Below are 23,768 nucleotides of genomic sequence, written 5' to 3'. Positions count from 1 at the left end.
GAGCAAAAAACAAACCAAATATTGGTATGTTTGCCAAATGAATAAAAATATGCCACGAACGTTCTGTATGATAAATGTTCACCAAGGAACAAGCCGACTATATACACAATTACTCAAAATTCGTGGAATAAATATTAACGCAGAAAATTAACTGCGTATATTGATAGTATCATAGAATATTCTGGTCTTTGGATCTTTATGTACTTCCAAAAATGTTTCTTTCACCTCCTCATTATTGTTACTTTCTCATGATTGTTGTTCTCTCATCCTTTCTATCTCGCCTTATTCACCTGTCATTTTTCTGTTCATTATGTTCCAAAGAACACAAACATAAAGAATACAATGTGAAGAAAATCAAGAAAAGATGTGTCTTTGTTAAACAACAGCAAATAAGGGGCGCAGAAAACTGTCACAATTTAGGGTGATGAACAAGCATTGTTTGTAAAAGAGATGGAAAGTTACTCAATATTTAAAAGATGAGAACACGTGTCAAACCAAAAGTTATAACAAAGGATCGATGTGAAAGAAATGGTATTTCGATTTTTAGTTCCCAGAGAAAAATAAAATATGAAACATCGAAATGTCAGTATTACCAGTAAATACCAAAGAGGAAACATCGGTATTTCTTTAATTCCCTGCAAGTGTGTGTTTCATTAACAACAATTGTAAATATTCTTGAAATATACATCGTTTTTAACTGTTCTAAAAAATAAAATCATTTTGATAAGTGTCGCTCACTTATTTTATTCTTATATGCGAGTATTACTGTATTTTTTTAAGTATGTTTAACATTACATTTAATAAAGTGTACTCTTTTTTATGTTTAAAATTATTAGTAAATTTCTATCATTGATTTATTAACAGTTTATCCAGTTATAAGATAGCAGGTCCATCTCCTATTATTTAAACAATTGTATAGCACTTTAATGTGTGGTTGTGAATACTTTCTTCTTACGTAGCATAGCCAACAAAACATAGATCTCCTATAAACTTATCATATTTAAAATTGGCAATATTTAGAACAACATACTGTTCAATATGCATATTTTAATACACAGAAAGCTTCTAATATACTATTTACAAAAGACAAAAGCTTAACTTTTAATATCACAAGATCAGCACTATAAGTTTAACTTAAAATAATATAGATAAAAGTGGTATAGATCTATCAATAACTTTTAACGTAGAATGTTATCATTAACTTGTATAGTCAGCTCATAAGTTTATTTTCAGTCGAGTGCAATCAGATAGTTATTCAAGGATCCTTTTCGGTGACCATGGGTAAACTGGCTTTATAGTCGATCTTCGTTGCTCCGTCAGATCTCGCATTTTGTTTAGCAGTTCCCTGCGGTACTCCAGGCTGACTTGTTTGTCGCAGATAGTCAGCTGGCCGATCACTCCTAAATTCAACCTCAAGTTCTTGTTTTCCCACAACAGACGTTTCAATGCCTGATAACAAAACGCCATGCCAGTTATAACTTACAATCTGAGAAGAGTTCTAACAAATTATTGCGAGAATTTTGTACGTTGGTAGCACTGTACCTGTACCACTTCTTGCACGCAGACCTTCACCGTCGAGCGGTCTAGTCCGGCCAGTGCAGCCACTCCTCCGTAGTGAATCATGTGGCAAGCGACCTTTAACAATAATAAATATATAAATAAACACATGGTCAAATTCTTAAAGTGTATAAAATAATCATAATTGGCCGCATTTTAGAGGATGAAGCCAGCTTACATTGTTGGCGGTGAAGACCTGTCGTTGTTTGATGGTGAAAGATTGGACCAAGGTTTCGGTGATGAAGAAGGCTGGACGACTAATAATAAGTGGCTTGCCTAACCCGGTATCGAGGGCCCATTCTGACAGAGTGAATGTACCCAAACCAGGCACCACCACCCCCTGTGTAACATGTAAACATAGTTTATTTATAACAAAATGGCATTCTTAAAGTTTTATATCGTAAGTTTGTTTTACGTAATTCCTTATCGGAGTAGTAAATTTCGTTTTAGAGGTTTCAGTCCCAGAATTAAAAAGAATATCTAAATCAATACATATTTTAATAAAGGTAATTCTAAATGCCCTGTGTATATAATGCAAGCATCATCAAACATCAAACGCCAAGTATAGCCTACCAGTAGGACATGATTAATGCACATAACCACTTGCAATCTATATGGATTAGAAACTTGATTAATCTAGTGCTGGAAAATAAAGGTCATTCGTGGAAAAGTAGGTTGGATCAATCACGTTCCGGTCTGTTTTTTTAATATTCACTTAACGTTACGAATCAAAAATTTCTGAGAAGCCAACAGCGCTCTGTTTACTACATATTGCTTTCCTCAATTAAATCTGTATGGATTAGAAACTTGATTAATCCAGTGCTGGAAAATAAATGTCATTCATGGAAAAGTAGGTGTAATAATTTACGTTCCAGACTCGTTTTTAATATTCAGCTAACGTTTAAGAATCAAAGATTTCCGAGAAGCCAACAGCGCTCTGTTTACTACGGAATGCTATCCTCAATGAAATCTTTATCAATGAACGCAACATTTGTATTCTGGAACTCATTTAAAGTGGTGGGTCCCAATGTTATTCTTTGAAGGAAAGGAACGTGACTGTACTAGTTAACTCCCACTACCTGTTCCTCAACCACGTCCCACACAGAACTAGACCAACTCTGCTCGACGAGTCAATACTGCTGGAATAGCTTTTCTTTCACGTTAAATTAATCAATGACGTAATTTTTTAAAGATGTATCAAATGTGTTATTACTCATAAGAGGAATAAGGTTTACAAATATATTTTTAGAGCTGTACACAGGCGTCGCCACCACAAGGTATATGGGGGACGCGTCCTTCCCCCAATATTTGAAAAGTGAGTCTTGCCCTCCCCTCTAAATTTTATAAGAATTTTAACACTAATCGTAAAAAGGTTTTAAGTGCATAAATAACACAGAAGCGGGCATGTCCGCCCGATCGGTCGCTGCCAGTAAGCACGGTGTTCGTTCGCTTGGCTCGACACAGCTCGGGGATGCGCAGTCTGCCAGCTCAACATATACCTCCAGTATAGGCTACCTCCTTTAGGCAAGGGGTTAATTTGGATTGTTATAAAGTACTGTAAAGAGACACAAGTCTACAATTGTAAAGTTAATATTTACGTTGTGATGTGATAGACCGCATTTAATAATAGTAGTGTGTTTAAAATAAACCATGTGATACTTGATAAAAAGTTTTTATTTAATACCTCTATATATATATATATATATATATATATATATATATATATATATATATATAATTTTTTCAATTAACATTGAATCACAAAAAGTACTTGCCCACCGGGAGTCAAACCCGGATCTCTCACTTGCCGGTTGAATGTGCTATCATTACACCACAGAGCCCTTACTTTTTACGATTCAATTATTTTCTATTTGGCCGTATCTGTCACATATTATGCGTTTTTAAATAACAAAACTAACATAAGATCGGAAGACCAAATACCTGTCAAACGACTGTTATTTACGTTTATTATTAAGTGGCAATAGCTAATTGTGATTCTGTGTTTATTGAAAAAATTAAATTAGGCTATTGCCGTTTATATCAATTTAATAAATGTATATAGGTATATATATATATATATATATATATATATATATATATATATTGGTATAAATTTTCAATTATAGTTTTAGACATATTTTCAGACCATAAACAAATAGTTTCAATGAAAAACCTGCTTGTAGAAATGTAAGATTTTGGGTTTAAATTAATGTTCAAACGATTTCAAGTTTACAATTTTTCAAAACTTTCCGTGGGAGGACCCCCAAAATGTTCCGGAGGAACCCCATTTCGCCCCCCCCCCCCAAGTTTTGGTGTTGAAGACGCGGATTGAGCTGTAAGTGGATGTGAATCGTTTTCAAACTACTCCCATCAAATTTGAAAAGTATCATGAATAAAGGAGAGAAGAATGAAAATACGTAGCCGTTTTTACTTTTCTGTTAGTATAAATAGAAGGAATCAAAATATGTAATGTATTGTTTGTTAACAAAAACAAAAAAAAAACTGTGTGTTCAAATTATTTTTAATTTATACGCACCTTTATTTTTTGTATACCGGGTGTCTTAAAAGTACCACCCCCTGCTTTATTAACTATCTTTTGAATAAGGATAGAGTGATTTACTTCGGGGGATTTTAACTGTGTTAAAGTTAACTGATTGTATCTCACATACTAACTGGTAAACAATAACAGATAACATGGCAAAACTAGCTTTTGGTATTCCAACTTTAATTGGCCACCAAATTTGATAGATTAACTTCGGAGACCCTTTAGTTTGTGCCATGTTTCGTCTGTTTAAAACTTTTTACTTTTGGGAAGGAGGATTCAAAAAATTTCATACGTCAAAAAAATTTTCAGTTAGTCATATAAACGAATTAAATCACTCTATCTCTATTCATAATAAAGTTAATAGGGAGGTGGGAGTTTTAAGACACCGGGGTTATGTGAATACACGGTGTCAAATGACTTGTTATATAAATGATGGAAGCATCTACGGTTCAGTGCTACTTTCCTGAAACGGAATAGGATGGTCTAGTCCAATTAAATGCCTCCTATTTCAATACAATCATAAAAGTAATTACAACGCACTGCGAGTAACGGGGAAAATAGTAAAATCCATAAAAATAATTTAAAATAATAACAAAAACTATTATTATAGTGATTTTCTTCCAAATTATCATGATCCACTTTTGGGGCATTTTGAAAATATTGATTTCTTTAGTACAAAAACTGTAAATGAGTTAGAAAGTCCGTTATATGCTGTTTTAACTAATCACGTATAATGGAAATATTTTACAACTTTCAAAAAGAGAAATTTGAAATTAATTGGGTTAATGAAACAATTCATCTATCAAATTTTAATTTATTACATACAAAATAATAATTACTAATAATTAACACTTTTAGCTGTGTTTGTTTTTGTGTTTATCTAAAGACATCATGATTATATCTTCTATTTTTGAAATTGTAATATATGTATTTTTAATAAGTAAATAATGTATTCAAAAAAATCTTCCGCCAGACAAATAACCCTAACACAGCTAGTTAAACAGATTATGCAAATATATTATGAGTCGATTATATTAATGTATATTTGAGAAAGCTTTGTACAAGTGTATTTATAAGCAAAATTTATAATTTTATGTAAAATAAATTTAATTGTATTACTATGGATAAAAATATACGTTATAAAGAAACATAACTGTAAATTGTTTACTATACAACATATAGTTTAGGGCATACCTTGTGTTTGTACAAATAAGCTGCAATCCACTGCGCTACGCCATCCCATACTTTCTGTGCATCTGAAAGGAAGAGTCGTATCTGTATTTCGAGTTCTACGTCCACGTTGTAAATTTGTTTCTAGATTTATATGACTTCGTCAATAGTTCATATAGTTCAAGCTATTTTAACTAATTGATTAACCTAAAACTTTTCATAAAAAGATTTATCCTTGCTTCAATAGAGCCCATATTTCAGAACTATTTCAGAATTACATTTGCATAGTTCATTGCACATTCTATACCATATTTTGTTATACTGCTTAATGGGTGTAAATATTTTAACTGTATATGAAATAAAACCGATAGTACCTTTTAGTTTTTCGTGAAATGTTTCTACTTGAATATTTTTATAGAATAGTTTAGTAATATGTAACTGAAATTACAAACTATTTAAACAATGTATAAAGTGGTCTCAGAGAACGTGTATAATCTCCATCAGTCGTGGGGTCTCCATTGTCATGGAGGCACGGTGCGCTACATCACAATGCTACAGACACATTACTATAGTTGAATTAAAAATAGAACAAACCTGACATCGGCAAGGTTAAAGCCAGCTTGAAGCCGTTTCCAAGGTAAAGGAACTTCACCCTGTTGCCAAATTTTACTGCGCTATGCTCTCGGCCTGCCGAGCGCACGTGCTGTACCGTTACCGAGTACACGTGTGCAGTTGTGTTCTCTATGTTTGTGTCGTGCGTCTCTGATGTTAGAGTACAAATTATGAACGTCATGTTTAATGACTATCTGTGAACTCTGTTTACTATTTGTCAGTGATTGCATTGTGACTTTTTTTTAACTAAAACAGTGTTTTGAAGCACTACACCGACGAACGTTAATTTTTGTGATTTTGTGTCGACAGTGCGGATAATAATATTGGACTGTAACTACGGCTCCTCCCTTCCCGTTCAATCCTATCCGTCCTTGGCTTTAGTTCTATTTTTAATTCAACTCAAGTTCAAGTCAATCTAGACGAAACAGTCAGTAACAAGGGACACGTTTAATGCGTAATAGTTTTGTTTTTTATTTGTTTTTATTGGTTTAAATAATAATATTTAAAATCGTGTCAAAAAACCATCCGGCTCATAGTTTTGTATAAGATCTTCTGCCTTATTATCGTCATGGCTAAATGTTAATGACTCGAAGGGAAACTGTGTAAATTCAGTGGTATTTTATTAAAAACTATTGTATTTCAGTTAAATTATGCCCTTCTGCATCCAAACTGAATAAAACAATAACTTAATTTTTATTGGAATCTGATTGTTATTTATTTAACCTCCGATCAAAGGGCGCTGGGTTTAAATAATATGGAATCGATTTGTCATATGGTTGCTAACAAAAAATTTGAGTAAAGTTTTGATATCTGAGTGGGGCGAAATTTGTTACCATCAAAAAGCTCATCCAGTTATAAACGGTTAAAAAAATTTGTTGCAGATATATTTCTTGTACTTACTTGGCAAAAACAAACACATTTGTTAGACTCTTTTTTAATCACAACGATCAAATTGTTTGGCTGATGCAGTGAAAGATACCAAGGACATTTCAACAAAGATCAACATAGATCCACACTTTAAAGAAGTACGCAAGCGGACGTTTGAGGAAAAAGCAAAAGATGAAGTAAACGAACTTTCAGAGAAAAAGAACTTTAAACTTTTGATTGTTCAAATAATAGATAGAATTATGTCTGAACTGCAACAAAGGTTTGAAGCCATCCAAAACATGAATGGGTTATTTTGTTTCATGAATGGGGCTGGATTTGAAAAAAATTTTCTGAAAATGAATTAAAGAACCACGCAAGTGAGGTGGCTGTCACGATGATTTGGATTCGAGCGATAGTTGGAAATAGAAGTGGAAGGTTTAAAGTACCACGCATTGTATTTAAGCCCTAACATATACATAAAAGGCTACTCCACTCGAATTGTTTATTCATATTTTCCAAAACGGTCTTCATTATGCTTATCCCATTAATACCACAGCTTTAAGAATTGTTCTTACAATAGCCGTGTCAGTTGCATCAAATGAAAGAAGTTTATTAAACTGAAGATAATAAAAAAACCATATTAGAAACTTGACAGGAGAAGAACGATTAACCAATTTGGCCATCATATCAATAGGGCACAAAATAGCTTCAACACTATCTTTTGATGATATTGTTAAAACATTTGCAGCAAAAAAGCCCGAAATTTTTATTTTAAAGTATGTTTAGGGGGTTTCAATTTTAACAACAAATAAATTAATATTTATTAAGTGTGAAATTAAATAATATTAATTTGATATCTTACATTAAGCACTTATCATACCTTCTTCCTTTTAGACTAAGAGCTTATAAATTGATTGTGAAAAATGAAATAAATAATATTTATATTTTTTGGTTCATTGATATCTGACCTAGGTGGCGACGTCAAATTAAATTCCTGCCCCTGGTAAAATACGGCTCAGTTACGTCCCTAGACATGCCTCAACATGCATTCTTTCCCAGAACTGAAGGTTCTAAAAACAGCAAGGCTTCTATAACACATAACCTATTATCTCGGATTATTTTGAAATGTTGTATGAACTTAGCAAGGATCTCCATCATATTGGGAGTAGATATTTTTTGACCGTAGTAGGCTTCTCTGTCCTAAGTATTTATATCGTATATTTTATTCAACTGGACAATAAGGCGACCCCAACAATGGAATTGGAAATATATTAGACCGAAAGACTATTGCAAAAATCGAAAGCACACACTTCATGACCAAAATAGGTTTGATGAGACCTACATATGTATATATTTCTCGAGACTTTAAGGTAAAATTAAATTTGAACTTACTGTAAATAGATTAGACTGAAGGTAATTTAAGTCTGCGGTAGACGCTTTTTGACCAAAGTAAGCTTCTCAGACTTACGTGTTTACATATATTTTATTTATCTAGTCAACATGGTATACAATACTATGGCACCAAAAACATCTTAGGCCGAAATAAGATTGCAAGGGCCGGAAGTAGGCTGTGGCGTCGGTAATATAATTAATTTTAACCAGAAATGCTCCTATACGCGCAAACCTTTTCTCAGCACTATCCTGGATCATAAATAAGTCAATCGCTTTTAATGGCAGTAGATTAAAAAGTTGCGTGAGTTCAATCTTATGAATTTATACAACGCATGCTTAATCTCCGAAGGGCTCTCTGATTACGTTTTATATGTTAAAAATATACTCAATCGTAAAATTTAAAGATGCAGTATTTAATATGTAAAACTACCAACGATTTCCAAAACACTTAAAATTGTTGAAGTTAGCCACGGCGAGTAAAGGTCGGTTGAATCGGTTCTGCGTAAGACTCAAAACTTTCTTTACCGGTTATAAGTCAATAATTCAAAACTTTAAATTACTTTCTGAAGGTGAAAAGCTCTTAAGAATCACTAATACAATTCAGTAACTTAGAAAGCTCTTTATATTTAACCCAATTAATTACAAATAGGGTAGACAACAAACATGTTGAACATAATGTACAATTTACTTATTCCAGTATTGTATATATAGTGTGTGTGTGTGTGTGTGTGTGTGTGTGTGTGTGTGTGTGTGTGTGTGTGTGTGTGTGTGTGTGTGTGTGTGTGTGTGTGTGTGTGTGTTTATATATAATGGTAGCACATTCACCCGGCAAGTGAGAGATCCGGGTTCGAGTCCCGGCGGAGCAAGTACTTTATGCGATTCAATGTTTATTGGAATTAAATTAGGCTATTGCCACTTATAAAAATTTATTGAATGTAAATAGAAGTCATTTGACAGGTATTTGGTCTTCCGATCGTATGTTAGTTTGGTTATTTAAACACATATGTAAAAAAACGGCCAAATACAAAATAATTGAATCGTAAAAAGTGAGGGCTCTGTGGTGTAATGGTAGCACATTCACCCGGCAAGTGAGAGATCCGGGTTCGTCGGTTCGAGTCCTTGCGGAGCAAGTACTTTTTGCAATTCAATGTTTATTGAAATTATATATATATGGGTCTGCTGTTGAGAAAATGTTTAGCAGCATTTATACCATCATCGTATGGTATGGTTGTGTACAGTGATGTGACAACAACAGTAACTAGAATCGTGTTTTTCTAAACAGGTTGATTAATTATATATATTAATCGTGTTTTAATAATTTCAACCCTCAAATTTACTTGGAAATTTTCTCATGAAATTCTTACTTAGTTGAACGTAGATGTTTTTTCTGGTTTGTTAAAAACTAAAATACATGTAAAAGACACAAATAGGCTACTATGCAGTAGTAGTATACTTTGGCCGTTCCTGGGACAAAGCACCCGAGACCGGTTCTGGGACAAACCGTGTGAGACCGAATCTGGGACAGAATTGTTAGAGAGCGACTAAGAGTGTGAGTATGGGTAGTCAGAACCGCGCCGCGCGAATCGCCACGCATGTCATCGCTGTCCCGCCACCGCGCAGACACCACGCGTTGTTACTGTAAGTATACAAACAATCGGCACGCGCCTCGTCATCGCCGCGCCGCGCGACTGCTGAACCGTCACCGCCAAGCAATTGGCACGCGCCTCGTCAGCACCGCGCCGCGCGACTGTTGAACCGTCACCACCACCGCGCTGTGTGAGACACCGCGTGTTGTTTCTATAAGTATACAAACAATCGGTACGCGCCTCGTCACTGTCCAGTCACCGCCGCGCCCGCGAGACACCGCACCTTATAAATTACTAGTTTGGTATACTGTAAGTGTATTGTGGATAGTATCAGGAATTAATGAAGCAGAAAAGTCGGAAAGAAATCCTGCTTCGAGCATTAGAGGTTCATAAACCTGTGGTTAAGCGATTCCCTAAGAGAAAAATTGTAACTTTGGGTATTGATGATTTGTGGGCTGCAGACCTTGTTGTAATGATTAGGTTTCAAAGGAAAATGATGGATTCAGATACATACTTAATGTAATTGATACGTTTTCAAAATATGCGTGGTCAGAACTATTAAAAACTAAAAGCTCACAAGAGGTTACTAAATCGTTTGGTAAAATATTAAGAAGAGCGAAATTGGTTGGTCACAAACCCCCGAACCTTCTTCACACGGATAAAGGACGAGAATTTGTTAATAAGGAATTTAGAGAGTTTTTACACAAAAATCAAATAAAGTTATTGAAAGTGAGGAAAAAAGTGCCATTATAGAGCGTTTCCATAGAACTCTCAATGAAAAAATGAAAGTGCACTTTGAAATTCAAAACTCTTTTAGATGGGTGTCACATTTACAGAAGCTTCTACGTCAATATAACATTAAATTTCATAGCACTATAAAGATGAGCCCATCAGAAGTGAATTCAAGCAATGAACAAACTTTAAGAAACATGTACGCAAACATTGGACGATGTCTAGTATTCAGACCCAGACTTTCGGTTGGAGACCGCGTAAGAATTACTATAAAGAAAGATGTATTTGGAAATAAATACCGCAGAAATTGGACAAGAGAAATTTTTCGGATTGTGGCTGTAAACAAAACTTGCCCTGTTACCTACAAAATCGTAGACCAGTCTGGTGAGGAAATAATAGGATCGTTTTATGAAAAAGAGTTACAAAAAACAATGTTCTAGTTCAGAGTCAAATGTATTAGTAAGGCTCTCATCCTTCCTTCCACTCATCCCACTCACCCACCCTCTTCCTACTCCTCTTCCTATTCTCATCCATCCATACCTCATCCTTTTCCATCGTCAATCGCCCATACAATAAGAGAGTAGCCAGCTCTATAATAATGGCGTTTTCTCCTACTAGCAAGCAAACAGCATTTCTCAATGCTACGGATGGTCTTCGAAGATCATCAGTCAAGAAATGTCCGAATTGTGGAGAAGAGGTTACTGCATCTAACCTATCCCGCCACCAAAAAACAAAGAAGTGTATCCATACCTCATCCTTTTCCATCGTCAATCGCCTATACAGTAAGAGAGTAGCCAGCTCTGTAATAATGGCGTTTTCTCCTGCTAGCAAGCAAACAGCATTTCTCAATGCTACGGATGGTCTTCGAAGATCATCAGTGAAGAAATGTCCGAATTGTGGAGCAGAGGTTACTGCATCTAACCTATCCCGCCACCAAAAAACAAAGAAGTGTATGTCAGCGTCAAATCCACCAGCTTATGCTTCTTCCAACGGATTCAATGAAAAACCTCCTTCGATGAAACAAGTATGTTCAAGGTGTGGTGCTGAAGTCAGGAACTCCTCCATGTCCCGCCATAAAAAAACAAAGAAATGCATGTCCACGTTAGACAGACAAACTCCGGATTTTGATGTGTCTATGTTGGAAAACTACGCTGATGCTGTGAGTGACAATCAATTCCAGAACGTGATTGCTGATTTTGATATGTCTATGTTGCCAGAGTCCTATTCAAATCTCAGACCTGAAGAACAAGACGCGATTGCTGATTTTGATTTGTCTATGTTGCCAGAGTCCTACACAAATCTCAGACCTGAAGAACAAGACGCGATTGCTGATTTTGATTTGTCTATGTTAGACACTCCAGATTTCTATTCCAAAATTATAACTATAATTGGTCCATCTACAGCTGACGCTCCAAAGTTTGAACCACCAGTAAAAAGGATACACCCCGATTCATTGAAAATTAAATCAATACTTGGTCCACCACCATTTGAAGTTCCGGATAAGTCAGACTATTCACTGCATATACCATATATTCCTGTATACCATTCACCACTACATATCCCAGAGAGTCCAACATACAACGTGCTTAGTCCGACCGATGTACGTGCTCAAATAAAACCCCAGAAGAAACCATGTCCAAAATGCAGTAAGGAAATAACGGTTTCCAACATGGCTCGGCACCAAAAATCTCAGAAATGTGCCAGAAACCAGCATGGTATGACATATAACGAACGTCTGAAAAAGATGGAAATCAAACCAGCTCCTAAAAGTAAAATGTGTTGGATTTGTGAAACACCAATAGAGTCATCTAACTGGAACCGTCACAAACAATCGAAACACCATATCCGCTTGTCAGCACTTCATGAAGGTCCTCGATACAGGAGTGAAATATTACCCATTACCAGACTGACACCAAGACTGCCGGCACCCACTCCAGACATCAACATGCTGGTAAAGAAATACCCAAAACGACCAAGGGAAGTCAAACAAGTACCGAAGGTCAATACAAACGATATAGCTCTTGAAGCGATGATCCGAAAACCGACTAGACCACAAAAGATTCCTACAGGTGTGAAAAAGATTATTAGTGAGACACCGACTAGTACAATTAATAGTGAGAATTCGATTAGCCCTACCATGGAAGAGAGACAGCTTCTGTCTGAAACAGAATCACCTTCAACACCTCATCTGGTTCCGGTACGTACTCCAGAGGAGTCACAGACAATACTTGATGAAATATCAGAAGTCCAGTCGGCATTCACGGGAAGATTGAAAACGTATGTGATTATGAACAAACGTGGGATCAAAGATCCAAAAATGTTTCTTGAGACATGCAAACCACTCGTTGTTGAAAAACTTCAGGAAGCTGTAAAAGAAAAGAATCTTAAGGTAAACATGGTTTATCCAACGAACTATACTACTGGAACGCGCACTGCCCATAAGCCATATGTTGTGTTTTCCGGTCGCATACAGCTGTGCGTTACTGGTGTATCCATGGATTTGCAGGCGCTTAAGGTGGGCAAGAACTCACCGAGTTCTGTACTCCATGCCAATGATGCTGATCTTAGAACACATTAACTTTTTATTGATTTTAATTCTAAGGGTAAATTAAGTAGATCAAGTGATGATGTACGGTATTGAAAATTGTAAAATATTATTATTTGCTCTAGTTATCTCAAACAAATGCGATCACTTCTAAGTTGAAGAATTCACTGGAAGCCACGAGTTATTTTTAATTAAAACTGTGACTAAACTATTTTTTTAAATAATATCTCATCACATCGAAAAAACAGAAAACTTTTGACATTATAAGAAAATCCGACTTAGAAATAAGGCAAAAATTGGTCAAAATAATTTTATTTTCTAACACGTAGATGAAGTGTGTCATGTTTGTAAATTTTATGTAGTTTACTTTGAAATAAAATACTGTCAATAAAAAGTTGTTTTTTTTTCATCTGGGAAATATTTTAATGCCTGTAATCTTTGTTTCCGACTTTGTAAGAAAAATAAAAGTCAAAATCTCAGTTATTTTGATATTGTACAAACATCCGTTTTTTTAACTAAAAATAAAAATCCACGGTAAAAATCAGCTACTAACATTTGTAATAATAAATAAATTGTAGTATCTAACAATTGTATTAAGCATAGAAGGCGTTTTAAAGTGATGTTAGATCATTACTATAATGCCTGCCATATGGGCGGAGTTAGTTCTTGCCCATTTACAGCGCCTGCAGACTCGGAACGCAGCCCAGGATTTCGGCTCGGTTTCTCCGGCCCAGAGCGCGTTCCATTATTATAATTCGTTGGGTTTATCATGCTGAATTCAAGAAAATAATAAAAGATGTGGAGGTGACTCAAGTCATGAACTTTAAAACAAAAAATGAAATTCTTTACTCGACAACGTCTCTGTCTGACTATTATAACTCAGCAAAACTTAAGATGTTGGTTGAGATGGAGGAGTTTGAGGCAAACGGTTCTCAATGGTCACTAAAAAGTGTGAAAGACTTGGAGATCAGAGTCAACCGATACGTTCCTTTTCACGGATCCAGCTATGTGGTTCTACCAAAACAGATTCAATCCAAAAAGGCTGTTATTAATGTAAAAAACGAAGATCAGAAATGTTTTATGTGGTCTATTCTGGCAGCTTTACATCCAGTTAAGGTTCATCCAGAAAGAATCAGCAATTACGAACCTTTCAAACGAGAGCTGCTTCATGCACTAGCAACTTGCGAATGCCCCATGAAACTTGATGATATAGCAAAGTTTGAAAGACGTAGTGGAATTTCTGTTAATGTCTATGCTTATGATGACAAGTTCGATATATTCCCGCTGAGAATAACTGATAAAGAGATGGAAAAATATGTTAATCTACTGTTTATCAGAGAAAAAACAAACACTCACTACTGCTGGATCAAAGATATGTCCCGTTTGGTTAGTTCACAGATCTCACGAAATGGACATAAGATGTGGATATGCAATAGGTGTTTGCAACACTTTACGAGAGAGGATTTACTCATCAAGCATAGAGAAGACTGTAACACACACGATGCTGTGAAATTGGAACTACCAGAGCCAGGAACTGTAATTAGATTTAAAGATTTCAATTGCTCAATGAGAGTGCCCTTTGTGTATTATGCAGACTTTGAATGCTGTCTAGCACCTATTTCAACATGTCAACCATGTAAAGTGGATTGTGATGGTAATCACCAGTCGTTCACTATTAAATATCAGAAACATAATGCCATTTCCTTCTGTATGTATGGGGTGTCAGAGGACGGCTTTTCCAAACCACCGATTAAATACTTTGGAGATGATGCTGCACATGTATTTGTAAAATCATTGATTGAGGAGTCGATAAGGATTAATGAACTTTACAAGAGTGAAGCAATAGTCCCCATGCAGTTGATGACAAAAGAGCAACAGGAAATGTTTGAATCTACTACTACGTGTCATATCTGTGGAAATTTTCTTGGTGATGATCGTGTTAGAGACCATAACCATTTGACGGGTTTGTTTAGAGGAGCAGCTCACAACAAGTGTAACATAAATTTCAAAAAACCTAGGTTCATTCCTGTTTTCATTCATAATTTAGCAGGTTACGACACTCACCTAATCATTAAAGAGTTTGGTAAGTTCCAAAATCGCATATCATTGATACCCAACAACGAGGAGCGGTACATTTCCTTTACGGTCAGTGTGGAAGGTGGAATTGAACTACGATTCATCGATTCATTCAAGTTCATGTCACAAAGTCTCGATAGGTTGGCAAAAAATCTGACTAGATCTCAATTCAAACACATCTCAACATATTACAATGGTAAGGACCTCAATTTATTGCTACGAGAAGGAGTGTATCCTTACGACTACATGGACAGTATAGAAAAATATAGTGAAACATCACTACCTAGTCAAGAAGAATTTTACAATAGACTGAATAAACAACACATAACAAATGAAGATTACAAACATGCGTGCGATGTATGGACCGCCTTTAACATTCAGAACATGAAAGAATATACAATGCTATATAACGAAACCGATGTCTTGCTGCTTGCAGATGTTATGGAAAACTTCAGGGATGTATGTCTCAATACATACAAATTAGATCCTGCATGGTATTTCACAGCACCTGGGTTGGCTTGGAACGCAATGCTAAAAATTACAAAAGTCGAACTGTCTCTATTGACTGACATCGATATGGTACTCATGGTTGAAAAGGGTATTCGTGGTGGTATTTCACAGTGTTCTCATCGATATGCGAAGGCAAACAATCCCTACATGAAAGACTACAACAAATCGAAACCAAACAACTACCTCATGTACTTGGATGCAAACAACCTGTATGGGTGGGCAATGTCTGTAAAACTACCATATGCAAACTTTCAGTGGAGCAGTACAGACATCGATGTAATGAAAGTTAGTGACGATTCACCCACAGGCTACATATTGGAAGTTGATTTGGAATATCCTGAAGAACTACACGACGTACACTCTGATCTACCTCTCGCTCCAGAACGTAGAGTCCCACCAGGATCGAAAATGGCAAAGCTTCTGACAACTCTCTACAGCAAAGAAAAGTATGTCGTACACTACAAAAATTTAAAGCTTTGTTTGAGTATGGGTATGACACTAAAACATGTTCATAGAGTTCTTAGTTTCAGTCAAAGCAATTGGTTGCAACCGTACATTAATCTGAATACCATGGAGCGTACAAAGGCGAAAAATGATTTTGAGAAAGACTTTTTCAAACTTATGAACAACTCAGTTTTTGGAAAAACTATGGAAAATATGAGAAATCGTGTGGACATTCGTTTGGGTACTAAGTCCAAATTAGTGGAAAGATGGGTTAGCAAACCGAACTTTAAGAGTCGAACCATCTTTACAGAAAACCTAGTTGCTGTACATTTTAGTAAGAAAAAACTTTTGTTAAATAAACCTATTTACGTAGGTATGAGTATTCTAGACATATCAAAGACACTTATGTATGATTTCCACTACAATGTAATGAAAGAGAAGTATGGATCTAATATAAAAATGGTGTACACCGATACCGATTCCCTGATATATGACATCAAAACGAAAAACTTCTACGAAGACATGAAACATATAATTGGATTATTTGATACAAGTGACTACCCCAACCCCAACCAATATGGGCTCCTCCACGTAAACAAAAAAGTTCTGGGTAAAATGAAAGATGAACTTAATGGTCGAATCATGCGAGAGTTTGTAGGACTACGATCCAAGATGTATGCGAGCAATATAGAAGACAACCATTTCATAAAGAGGTCTAAGGGCGTGAAAAAAGCTGTAGTTGAAAATGAAATTACCTTTAGCAACTATAAAGACTGTTTGTTTAGTAACATCGAGCACTGCAAAACGATGAATACAATTCGGAGTCAAGCACACAATCTCTACAGCGTAGAACACCATAAAGTGGTACTTTCATCAAAGGACGACAAGCGTTTCGTACTCGAAGACAATATCCGAACCCTAGCATGGGGTCATCATAGAATATGCGAAAACTGTTAAATTGTAAATGTATGTAAGAGAACATACTATGGAAATTCAAGTGTATTGCAGAGAGAAATTCGAAGACCAATTTTTACCTAGACCGTTACGGTGTCTTATTGTAGGACCGTCTGAGTGTGGTAAAACGAACTTGTTATTGAATTTCATTTACAACAAAGATGGAGTTCCGTTCAAGAATCTATACGTGTTTAGTCGTTCAATAGAACAACCCGCATATGTAGATCTGCGTGAACAATACAGTAGATTAGAAAAAAACCTTAGAAGACACATAGCGTTTTTCTATTCGTCCTGTCAAGATCTCATTTCTATCGATGACTGCAAACCAAACTCACTTGTGGTATTCGATGACTGCCTCCTAGAAGAGCAAACTAAAATCAAAGACTATTTCATTAGAGGACGTCATAAAGGGATTTCTTGTGTCTACCTGAGTCAGAGCTATGGTCGGGTTGATATGCAGGTCATACGAAACAATGTTAATCTGTTGTATCTGTTTACAATGAACAAGTACTATACAAAGAGAGTGTTCCAGGACTTTGTAGGTTCTGACATGACTTTCAACCAATTTGAGGCTATCTGTTTTGAGTGCTGGAAAACACCTCATGGATTCATATATATTAATACTACAGCTAAACCACAAAAAAGGAAATACATGTGCAATTTAAAAAGGAAACTAAGTGTTGAATAATACTTCGCTGTACAACGTACCAGTATAAACGTAATTTGACGTTTAAGTATAAACGTAATTTGACGTTCAAGTATAAACGTAATTTGACGTTCAAGTATAAACGTAATTTGACGTTCATAAACGTAATTTGACGTTCATAAACGTAATTTGACGTTCATAAACGTAATTTGACGTTCATAAACGTAATTTGGCGTTCATAAACGTAATTTGAAGTTCATAAACGTAATTTGACGTTCAAGTATAAACGTAATTTGACGTTCAAGTATAAACGTAATTTGACGTTCATAAAAGTAATTTGACGTTCAAGTATAAACTTAATTTGTCGTTCAAGTATAAACGTAATTTGACGTTCAAGTATAAACGTAATTTGACGTTCATAAACGTAATTTGACGTTCATAAACGTAATTTTACGTTCATAAACGTAATTTTACGTTCATAAACGTAATTTGACGTTCAAGTATAAACGTAATTTGACGTTCATAAAAGTAATTTGACGTTCATAAACGTAATTTGACGTTCAAGTATAAACGTAATTTGACGTTCATAAACGTAATTTGATGTTCAAGTATAAACGTAATTTGACGTTCTAGTGTAAACGTGACTTGGAAGATTTGAAGAATAACTCTGTATCTATTACTATAAGTATACAACATGGCGAATAAACTAGATGCAAAAGAAGCAAGGCGACTTGAAAAAATTCAGAGTGTCTTGGCAGCAAAGTTCAAACGTGCTGAACAGGATGAATTAAAAACACTTCTCAAACAAAAATACTATATCATCAAATGCTAATGAGACGTCTGCCAATCGTAACATATCAATAACACATGATCGACCGCTCACTGTTTCTAAAGCTAGAAAGTTGGATGAGTTAAACCGGAAATTACAAAGTGAGTTTGCTCAGACCCATTTCAAAGAGTTAGAAGATGTTCGTGAAAATGAGAAAAAGTACGAACCAATCACCAGAGCCATTAGGGAACAACAACATAGAGAATTGGAAACACAAAAGATACGTAGTCAAAACCGTACGAAACAGTTGGTAAGATTTCAACCTCAAGCATGAGATCGTCGAACGTTGTTGAGCCAGAAGTACAACCTCAAGAGCAATCGATGAAACAGTTGATGGATTCTAAAGTAGTAACACTTGGTTCTCTAGGAGCCCGATACCTTCCAAAATCCAACGACAAACAGTTTGGTATTTGGTACGATGAAAATCTAGAGCAGCCGATGATCGGTTCCGAACCGATTACATTTGATTATGATGACATTATATTAGTCAGCTCTCAAAAGAAATACAAAGGGACTGAGGGTCTTTGGAGATTGTTGACGAATTTCTTGTTGAAAAACAGTGCACTATATTCACGTATTCTTTTTATATCACAATCTAAACAGTCCTGAGATAATAATTATTAATAGTCGTTCCTTCGTGAGCCTTTTGGGCGCATTATGAAGGTGTATGAATATACCAAATTTCCTGCCTCCATCTTTCGTGGTTTTTGCTAGGCGTTGATAAGTTATTCAGTACAATTAATTTATATGGACGAATCTATATAAATTAATCAGGTTATAAAGAATTAAATTCGGTCTATTAAAATTAATTTTCTCTCTAAGATATTTCCAGTATTATTGTGGAGTTTGCCTTGTGCTCCGATCAAGAAAATGTATCATCTAAAACCAATTTCGATCAAAAAGCATCTTCTTTCGGCTCTTTTCATATACCTTCGATCTAACCAAATTCGATTACCTTATGTGCAAACATTCACAGCTCTGTACTAAGAGGTGGTTTTATAACACCTTTTGATAGTTCATTGCATTAGATAGTTTATTGATCGTCGGTGGAATATAAATTTAAAATTAGGCAATATCTTCGTTTATGCAATTTATTAAATTAACAACCCAAATCCTGTAAATAATATTATAACAGATGTAAATAATTAAGAAAAAAGTCAACAGTATAAAACAATATTTCTATATAAATGGAGGCTGAAAATAAACTTACAAAGTGTAATAAATTGAAACATTAAAAAATAATATAATAAAAAAAGATAAAAAGATGGATTATACTATTATATAAGGATGATTATAATAAATATGAAAGGGAACTATATGATAAAATAGAAAAATTAACTTTAGAAACGACCAAATTTACCCGTTATAAAGAAATTAAGAACATTTCTGAATTTCATAATTGGAATTATAGCAATGATAAAAAATCAAGCATATTGTAAGGAATGTATGAGAAAAACGTTTTTTTAAGCTAGTCGTTGTAAATATGGAAGAGACATTATCATGTTTTATTACTTGGAGAAACACTTAAAACATACTATCATAATAAAAGACTTTATTCTAGGATGTATCTATATTATCATCGTGTGACTAATATATTTACAATTGAATTAGGATGGAATTAAAACAACAAAAATTTCAAAGAGAAGTAATAAGGACTTTAAAGAAGAGGGTAAGGAAAGAAATCCAGAGGTGAAGCGCGAACCTTTTTCGAGAATACAGATGGAAACTAGGGCCTACGTCAGCTATGCCGATTGTACTGTTGTGGTGATGTTTTTCATAGTCGAAGAACAATGAAGATTGGATTCGATGTTCAAGATGTTTGCAATGGGCTCACGAGTAATGCGCCGGTTGTGAAGAACAGGCAATGACTTTGTTTGTGATGTTTGCAAATACGCGTAGCCTTAAACTGTACTCTAGGGAAGTTAGAAGTTATAGCATGACCGGTGGGATGCGCGTGAAGAGTGGAGGAGTTGAGCGCGTGGGGGCACAATCTAAAGTAGGGGAGGGAATACGGTGCTACTAACCCTACTGAGAGTTTTCGGCTCCCGGCTCATAGTGGTGGCGGGAGCCGAATATTGTAGTGTTTGCCAACATTTCTAGACCCTTATGTTCTTACCACGGTGGTCTTTTATGATGAGCAATTTAGTATAGGAGACCTTGAGAATATTTGAACATTTCTAGACTCTTTTGAAGTTACGGCGACGGACTTTTATGATGGGGAATTCAATACAGGAAATCTTGGAAATATTGGGACCGGATGTACGTTATCTTAACAATGACTATGTTCTGCCGAAATTGTGTTCATAGCTCACCCTTCTTAATGAGTTCGCAGTAGAGATACCTGATGGTAAGAAAGGGTTCTCATAAATTGGGAAAGGGTAGGAATTTATATTATTCTTGATCTCCAACGACGACAACAGTTCAGAATTGTAATTGTTACGCTTTGTTAGCCATTAAAATTCAATTTATCATATACTAACCGTGTAAGCTTCAGGATTTACGATAGTAGATACAATTATACACTACAAAATTTTCAACTGACATAGCCTAGCTGCTAAATTAAAAATTAATATAAAACTGGTTAAACTAATTTGTCAATATACACAGTAGAATAAGAAAAAACTCAGTTTTATCTACCAACTTGTATCAAGTTAATTTAATGATGTATACTTAAAATAACAATAACGCCAACGATCCACACGCAATAGTTAACATAATAAAACCCCGTTGTCGATGAAAATTATTTATTGTTCTTCTAACTACACCCAAATCAAAATTGTCCAGATTACTTTTAGTATGTTTGCGTTTTCTTACTTTGTTTGGCGTACTAAAAGAATTGCCAATTGGACTTATTTTTTTTTCCTCCTTCAAAATTCGTCTCAGCGTACTTTCAGAAATTCCAGTTGCCTCTACGACACGCTGTTGAACTTTCTTCAAATTTATAAGTGTGTTGGTTTCTGCTTCCCGTTTCATAAAATGGGAAGCACTTCTCTTGCTTGGCCGTGCATAACCTTTCTACCTCCAATTTTACTTTTTACATTATGATCCATCTCAAATTCTTTACTTAAAACGTAATGAGCACAACGCAATTAATTCACAAATTGTATTACAACTCGTGAATTGGCACAAGCGAATGTTTTTTGGGCGGCACGTATAGAAGACTGGAGACCGAAGTTCACAAGGCTAAATACGGCAACAGACTGAGCCGCTCCAACCCCCACCACTTTAGTTCCGTCTTTGCCTACGGCGCATCTCGAAGTCACCGGTCATGCTATAAATTCTCTACTATAAATGTGTTTACTCTTCAAAGTTTAATAGACTGTAGATACAATAATTTTACTTCTGTATAAAGGTTGTTTCGACTAGAGTGGCCGTCATAGTAGGGCAAAGTGGCCTCTTGGCATACATCAGCAAAAACATATATATCTTACACTTTTAAAGATATTGCAACTATTGTTTTCCTCTAATGAAGGCAGCATTGCACAATTCCAATAGATAAGCCAGAACTTCTAATATTATTATTTTGTACAATAACGGTTTTTCTTTAGAGTGGCCACTTTGCCCACCCTTTCCGAATCAACCATGAATAGAGAGATAGAGAGAAAAAAATACAAACGAAATACCACTACACAATGCAGTTGCAACACAAAACGTATGGGAAGTGCCTTCTTAACCGTAATTTTCAGGGCTTTCTGAAGAAAATAATAGATGTTTGAAATATGTTTCAGATTGTATAACAAAATTTTATTAAAGATAACGAATTTCAGTATTTCTTATATCCTTTCCAAATCAATGTTAATGCTTTACTAACGCTATTTATGTACTTTGCTTTTTCTTTACTTGGCCTAACTACTCGAATTTTGTAGAATTTGTGAATCGATCTCATACTTTATTGCATGTTGTAGTGTTGAGCTTTGACAAAAGTTACAAAATAATTTTAATGTTTTATATTTAATTTACATTTAAAAGTTAAACTATCTTCTTATACAAATCTTACCTGATACTGAATAAATTCGCCCTATGATTGGTTTGTAGTTGTTTATAGCTTCCTCAATCACATCGACAGTCATTCCCTAAATATAAAACATATCTCTGAAAATAATGTTACTACAAATATTATTGTTGCCTCGGATTTATATATACATACAGTAATTTGTATTTATTACACTATATATTATTTATATACCTCATATCCTAAAAATCAGATCTGGGTACTGTTTTATACACTGTTTTAAGTTTATTAAATTAATACTTGATAACATTCATTTTATTTCAAAATAGGATTAGAAGAGTTTTTGAAGAGTCAGCAGTGGCATGGTATAACCGTTGGAAGTCTGATATGAGTTAAGGATAGCGCAAGCTCGTTTATGCCTGTAGTCGAGCAGAGCACTGTATTTATACCCTTGGCCTTGTGATGTACTTACTCATATTCTTATTATCGACTCGATAGAGCATTCCAAAAATCGTGTTGTTTCCGTCCGTGTGTTTATATGTGCAATAATTCTTGATTAAATATCACACAGTACTAGATGTAGAAACCCATAACATATCCTCCAACACCTACATCATAGATAGCTTTGCCTATATGTTGAGATATCCGCAAATATGGGTGAGCCAGTTATGGTTATCAAAGAAAACATCTTTAATTCTGCCATCAATTTCTACGTCAGATTGCAAAGTCTTTAGCTTTAAAAGATGATGGTATTGAACATACATAACTGAACATTCAATTCTAAAATCAAGGAATCTGAAACTCTAACACATATTTCTTTTAATCTAACTTCAGAATCACGTAAAATGTTGTTTATCTAAGGAAGCAAACCACTATCATGTATTATTATGTAGGTATATAAAATTATTCATGTTTCCCAAAACCCCTATATTGCACTGTAAATTACTTCACCTGTTATGTACATTACGTTCTAGAACAAAGAAATGTATTTTAATGTAAACTCAAATAAAATATTTATGTTAGTTGTTGGTTATGTTTTTACTTTTTTAATTTAATTGTTCTAATGATAGAAACTCGATTTAAAAATATTTATAAGTTCTCTATGGGTTAGCAATATTAGTTTTAATGTAGAAAATTATTGCTATTAATGTTTGAAGAACAAGTTACCTACTATATTGTAATCTTGGTAGTTCATGCATCTTTACGTCATTATGAAACTATACAAAACTCTTATTATTAGCAGTTTAATACAAACTACAATTAAATATAAGACTATGTATAAATCAAAGTCAGGCAATGAGTACAAAAACACGCAAGACAACTGTATAGATACTTCAACAGTTGCTACAAC

At 34.9% G+C, this 23,768-nt stretch overlaps 1 protein-coding gene across 1 annotated transcript; it reads right to left on the bottom strand.

Moving 5' to 3' along the window:
• Positions 1–1,071: 1,071 nt before the first annotated feature.
• On the bottom strand, positions 1,072–22,537 carry LOC124361479 (coiled-coil domain-containing protein 81-like). The gene is made up of 5 exons (XM_046815528.1): positions 22,463–22,537; positions 5,297–5,358; positions 1,736–1,897; positions 1,543–1,635; positions 1,072–1,449 (listed from the first exon to the last, which is right to left on the bottom strand). The coding sequence occupies exons 1-5, from the start codon at positions 22,533–22,535 to the stop codon at positions 1,252–1,254; spliced, it is 588 nt and encodes a 195-aa protein (XP_046671484.1). The 5' UTR covers positions 22,536–22,537; the 3' UTR covers positions 1,072–1,251.
• Positions 22,538–23,768: the final 1,231 nt, after the last annotated feature.

Source organism: Homalodisca vitripennis, chromosome 4 (genome assembly GCF_021130785.1).
Source record: "Homalodisca vitripennis isolate AUS2020 chromosome 4, UT_GWSS_2.1, whole genome shotgun sequence".
In the NCBI taxonomy this organism is placed as follows: domain Eukaryota; kingdom Metazoa; phylum Arthropoda; class Insecta; order Hemiptera; family Cicadellidae; genus Homalodisca; species Homalodisca vitripennis.
The sequence above is the reverse complement of the archived record's forward strand: the minus strand, read 5'-3'. Positions and strand labels throughout refer to the sequence as shown.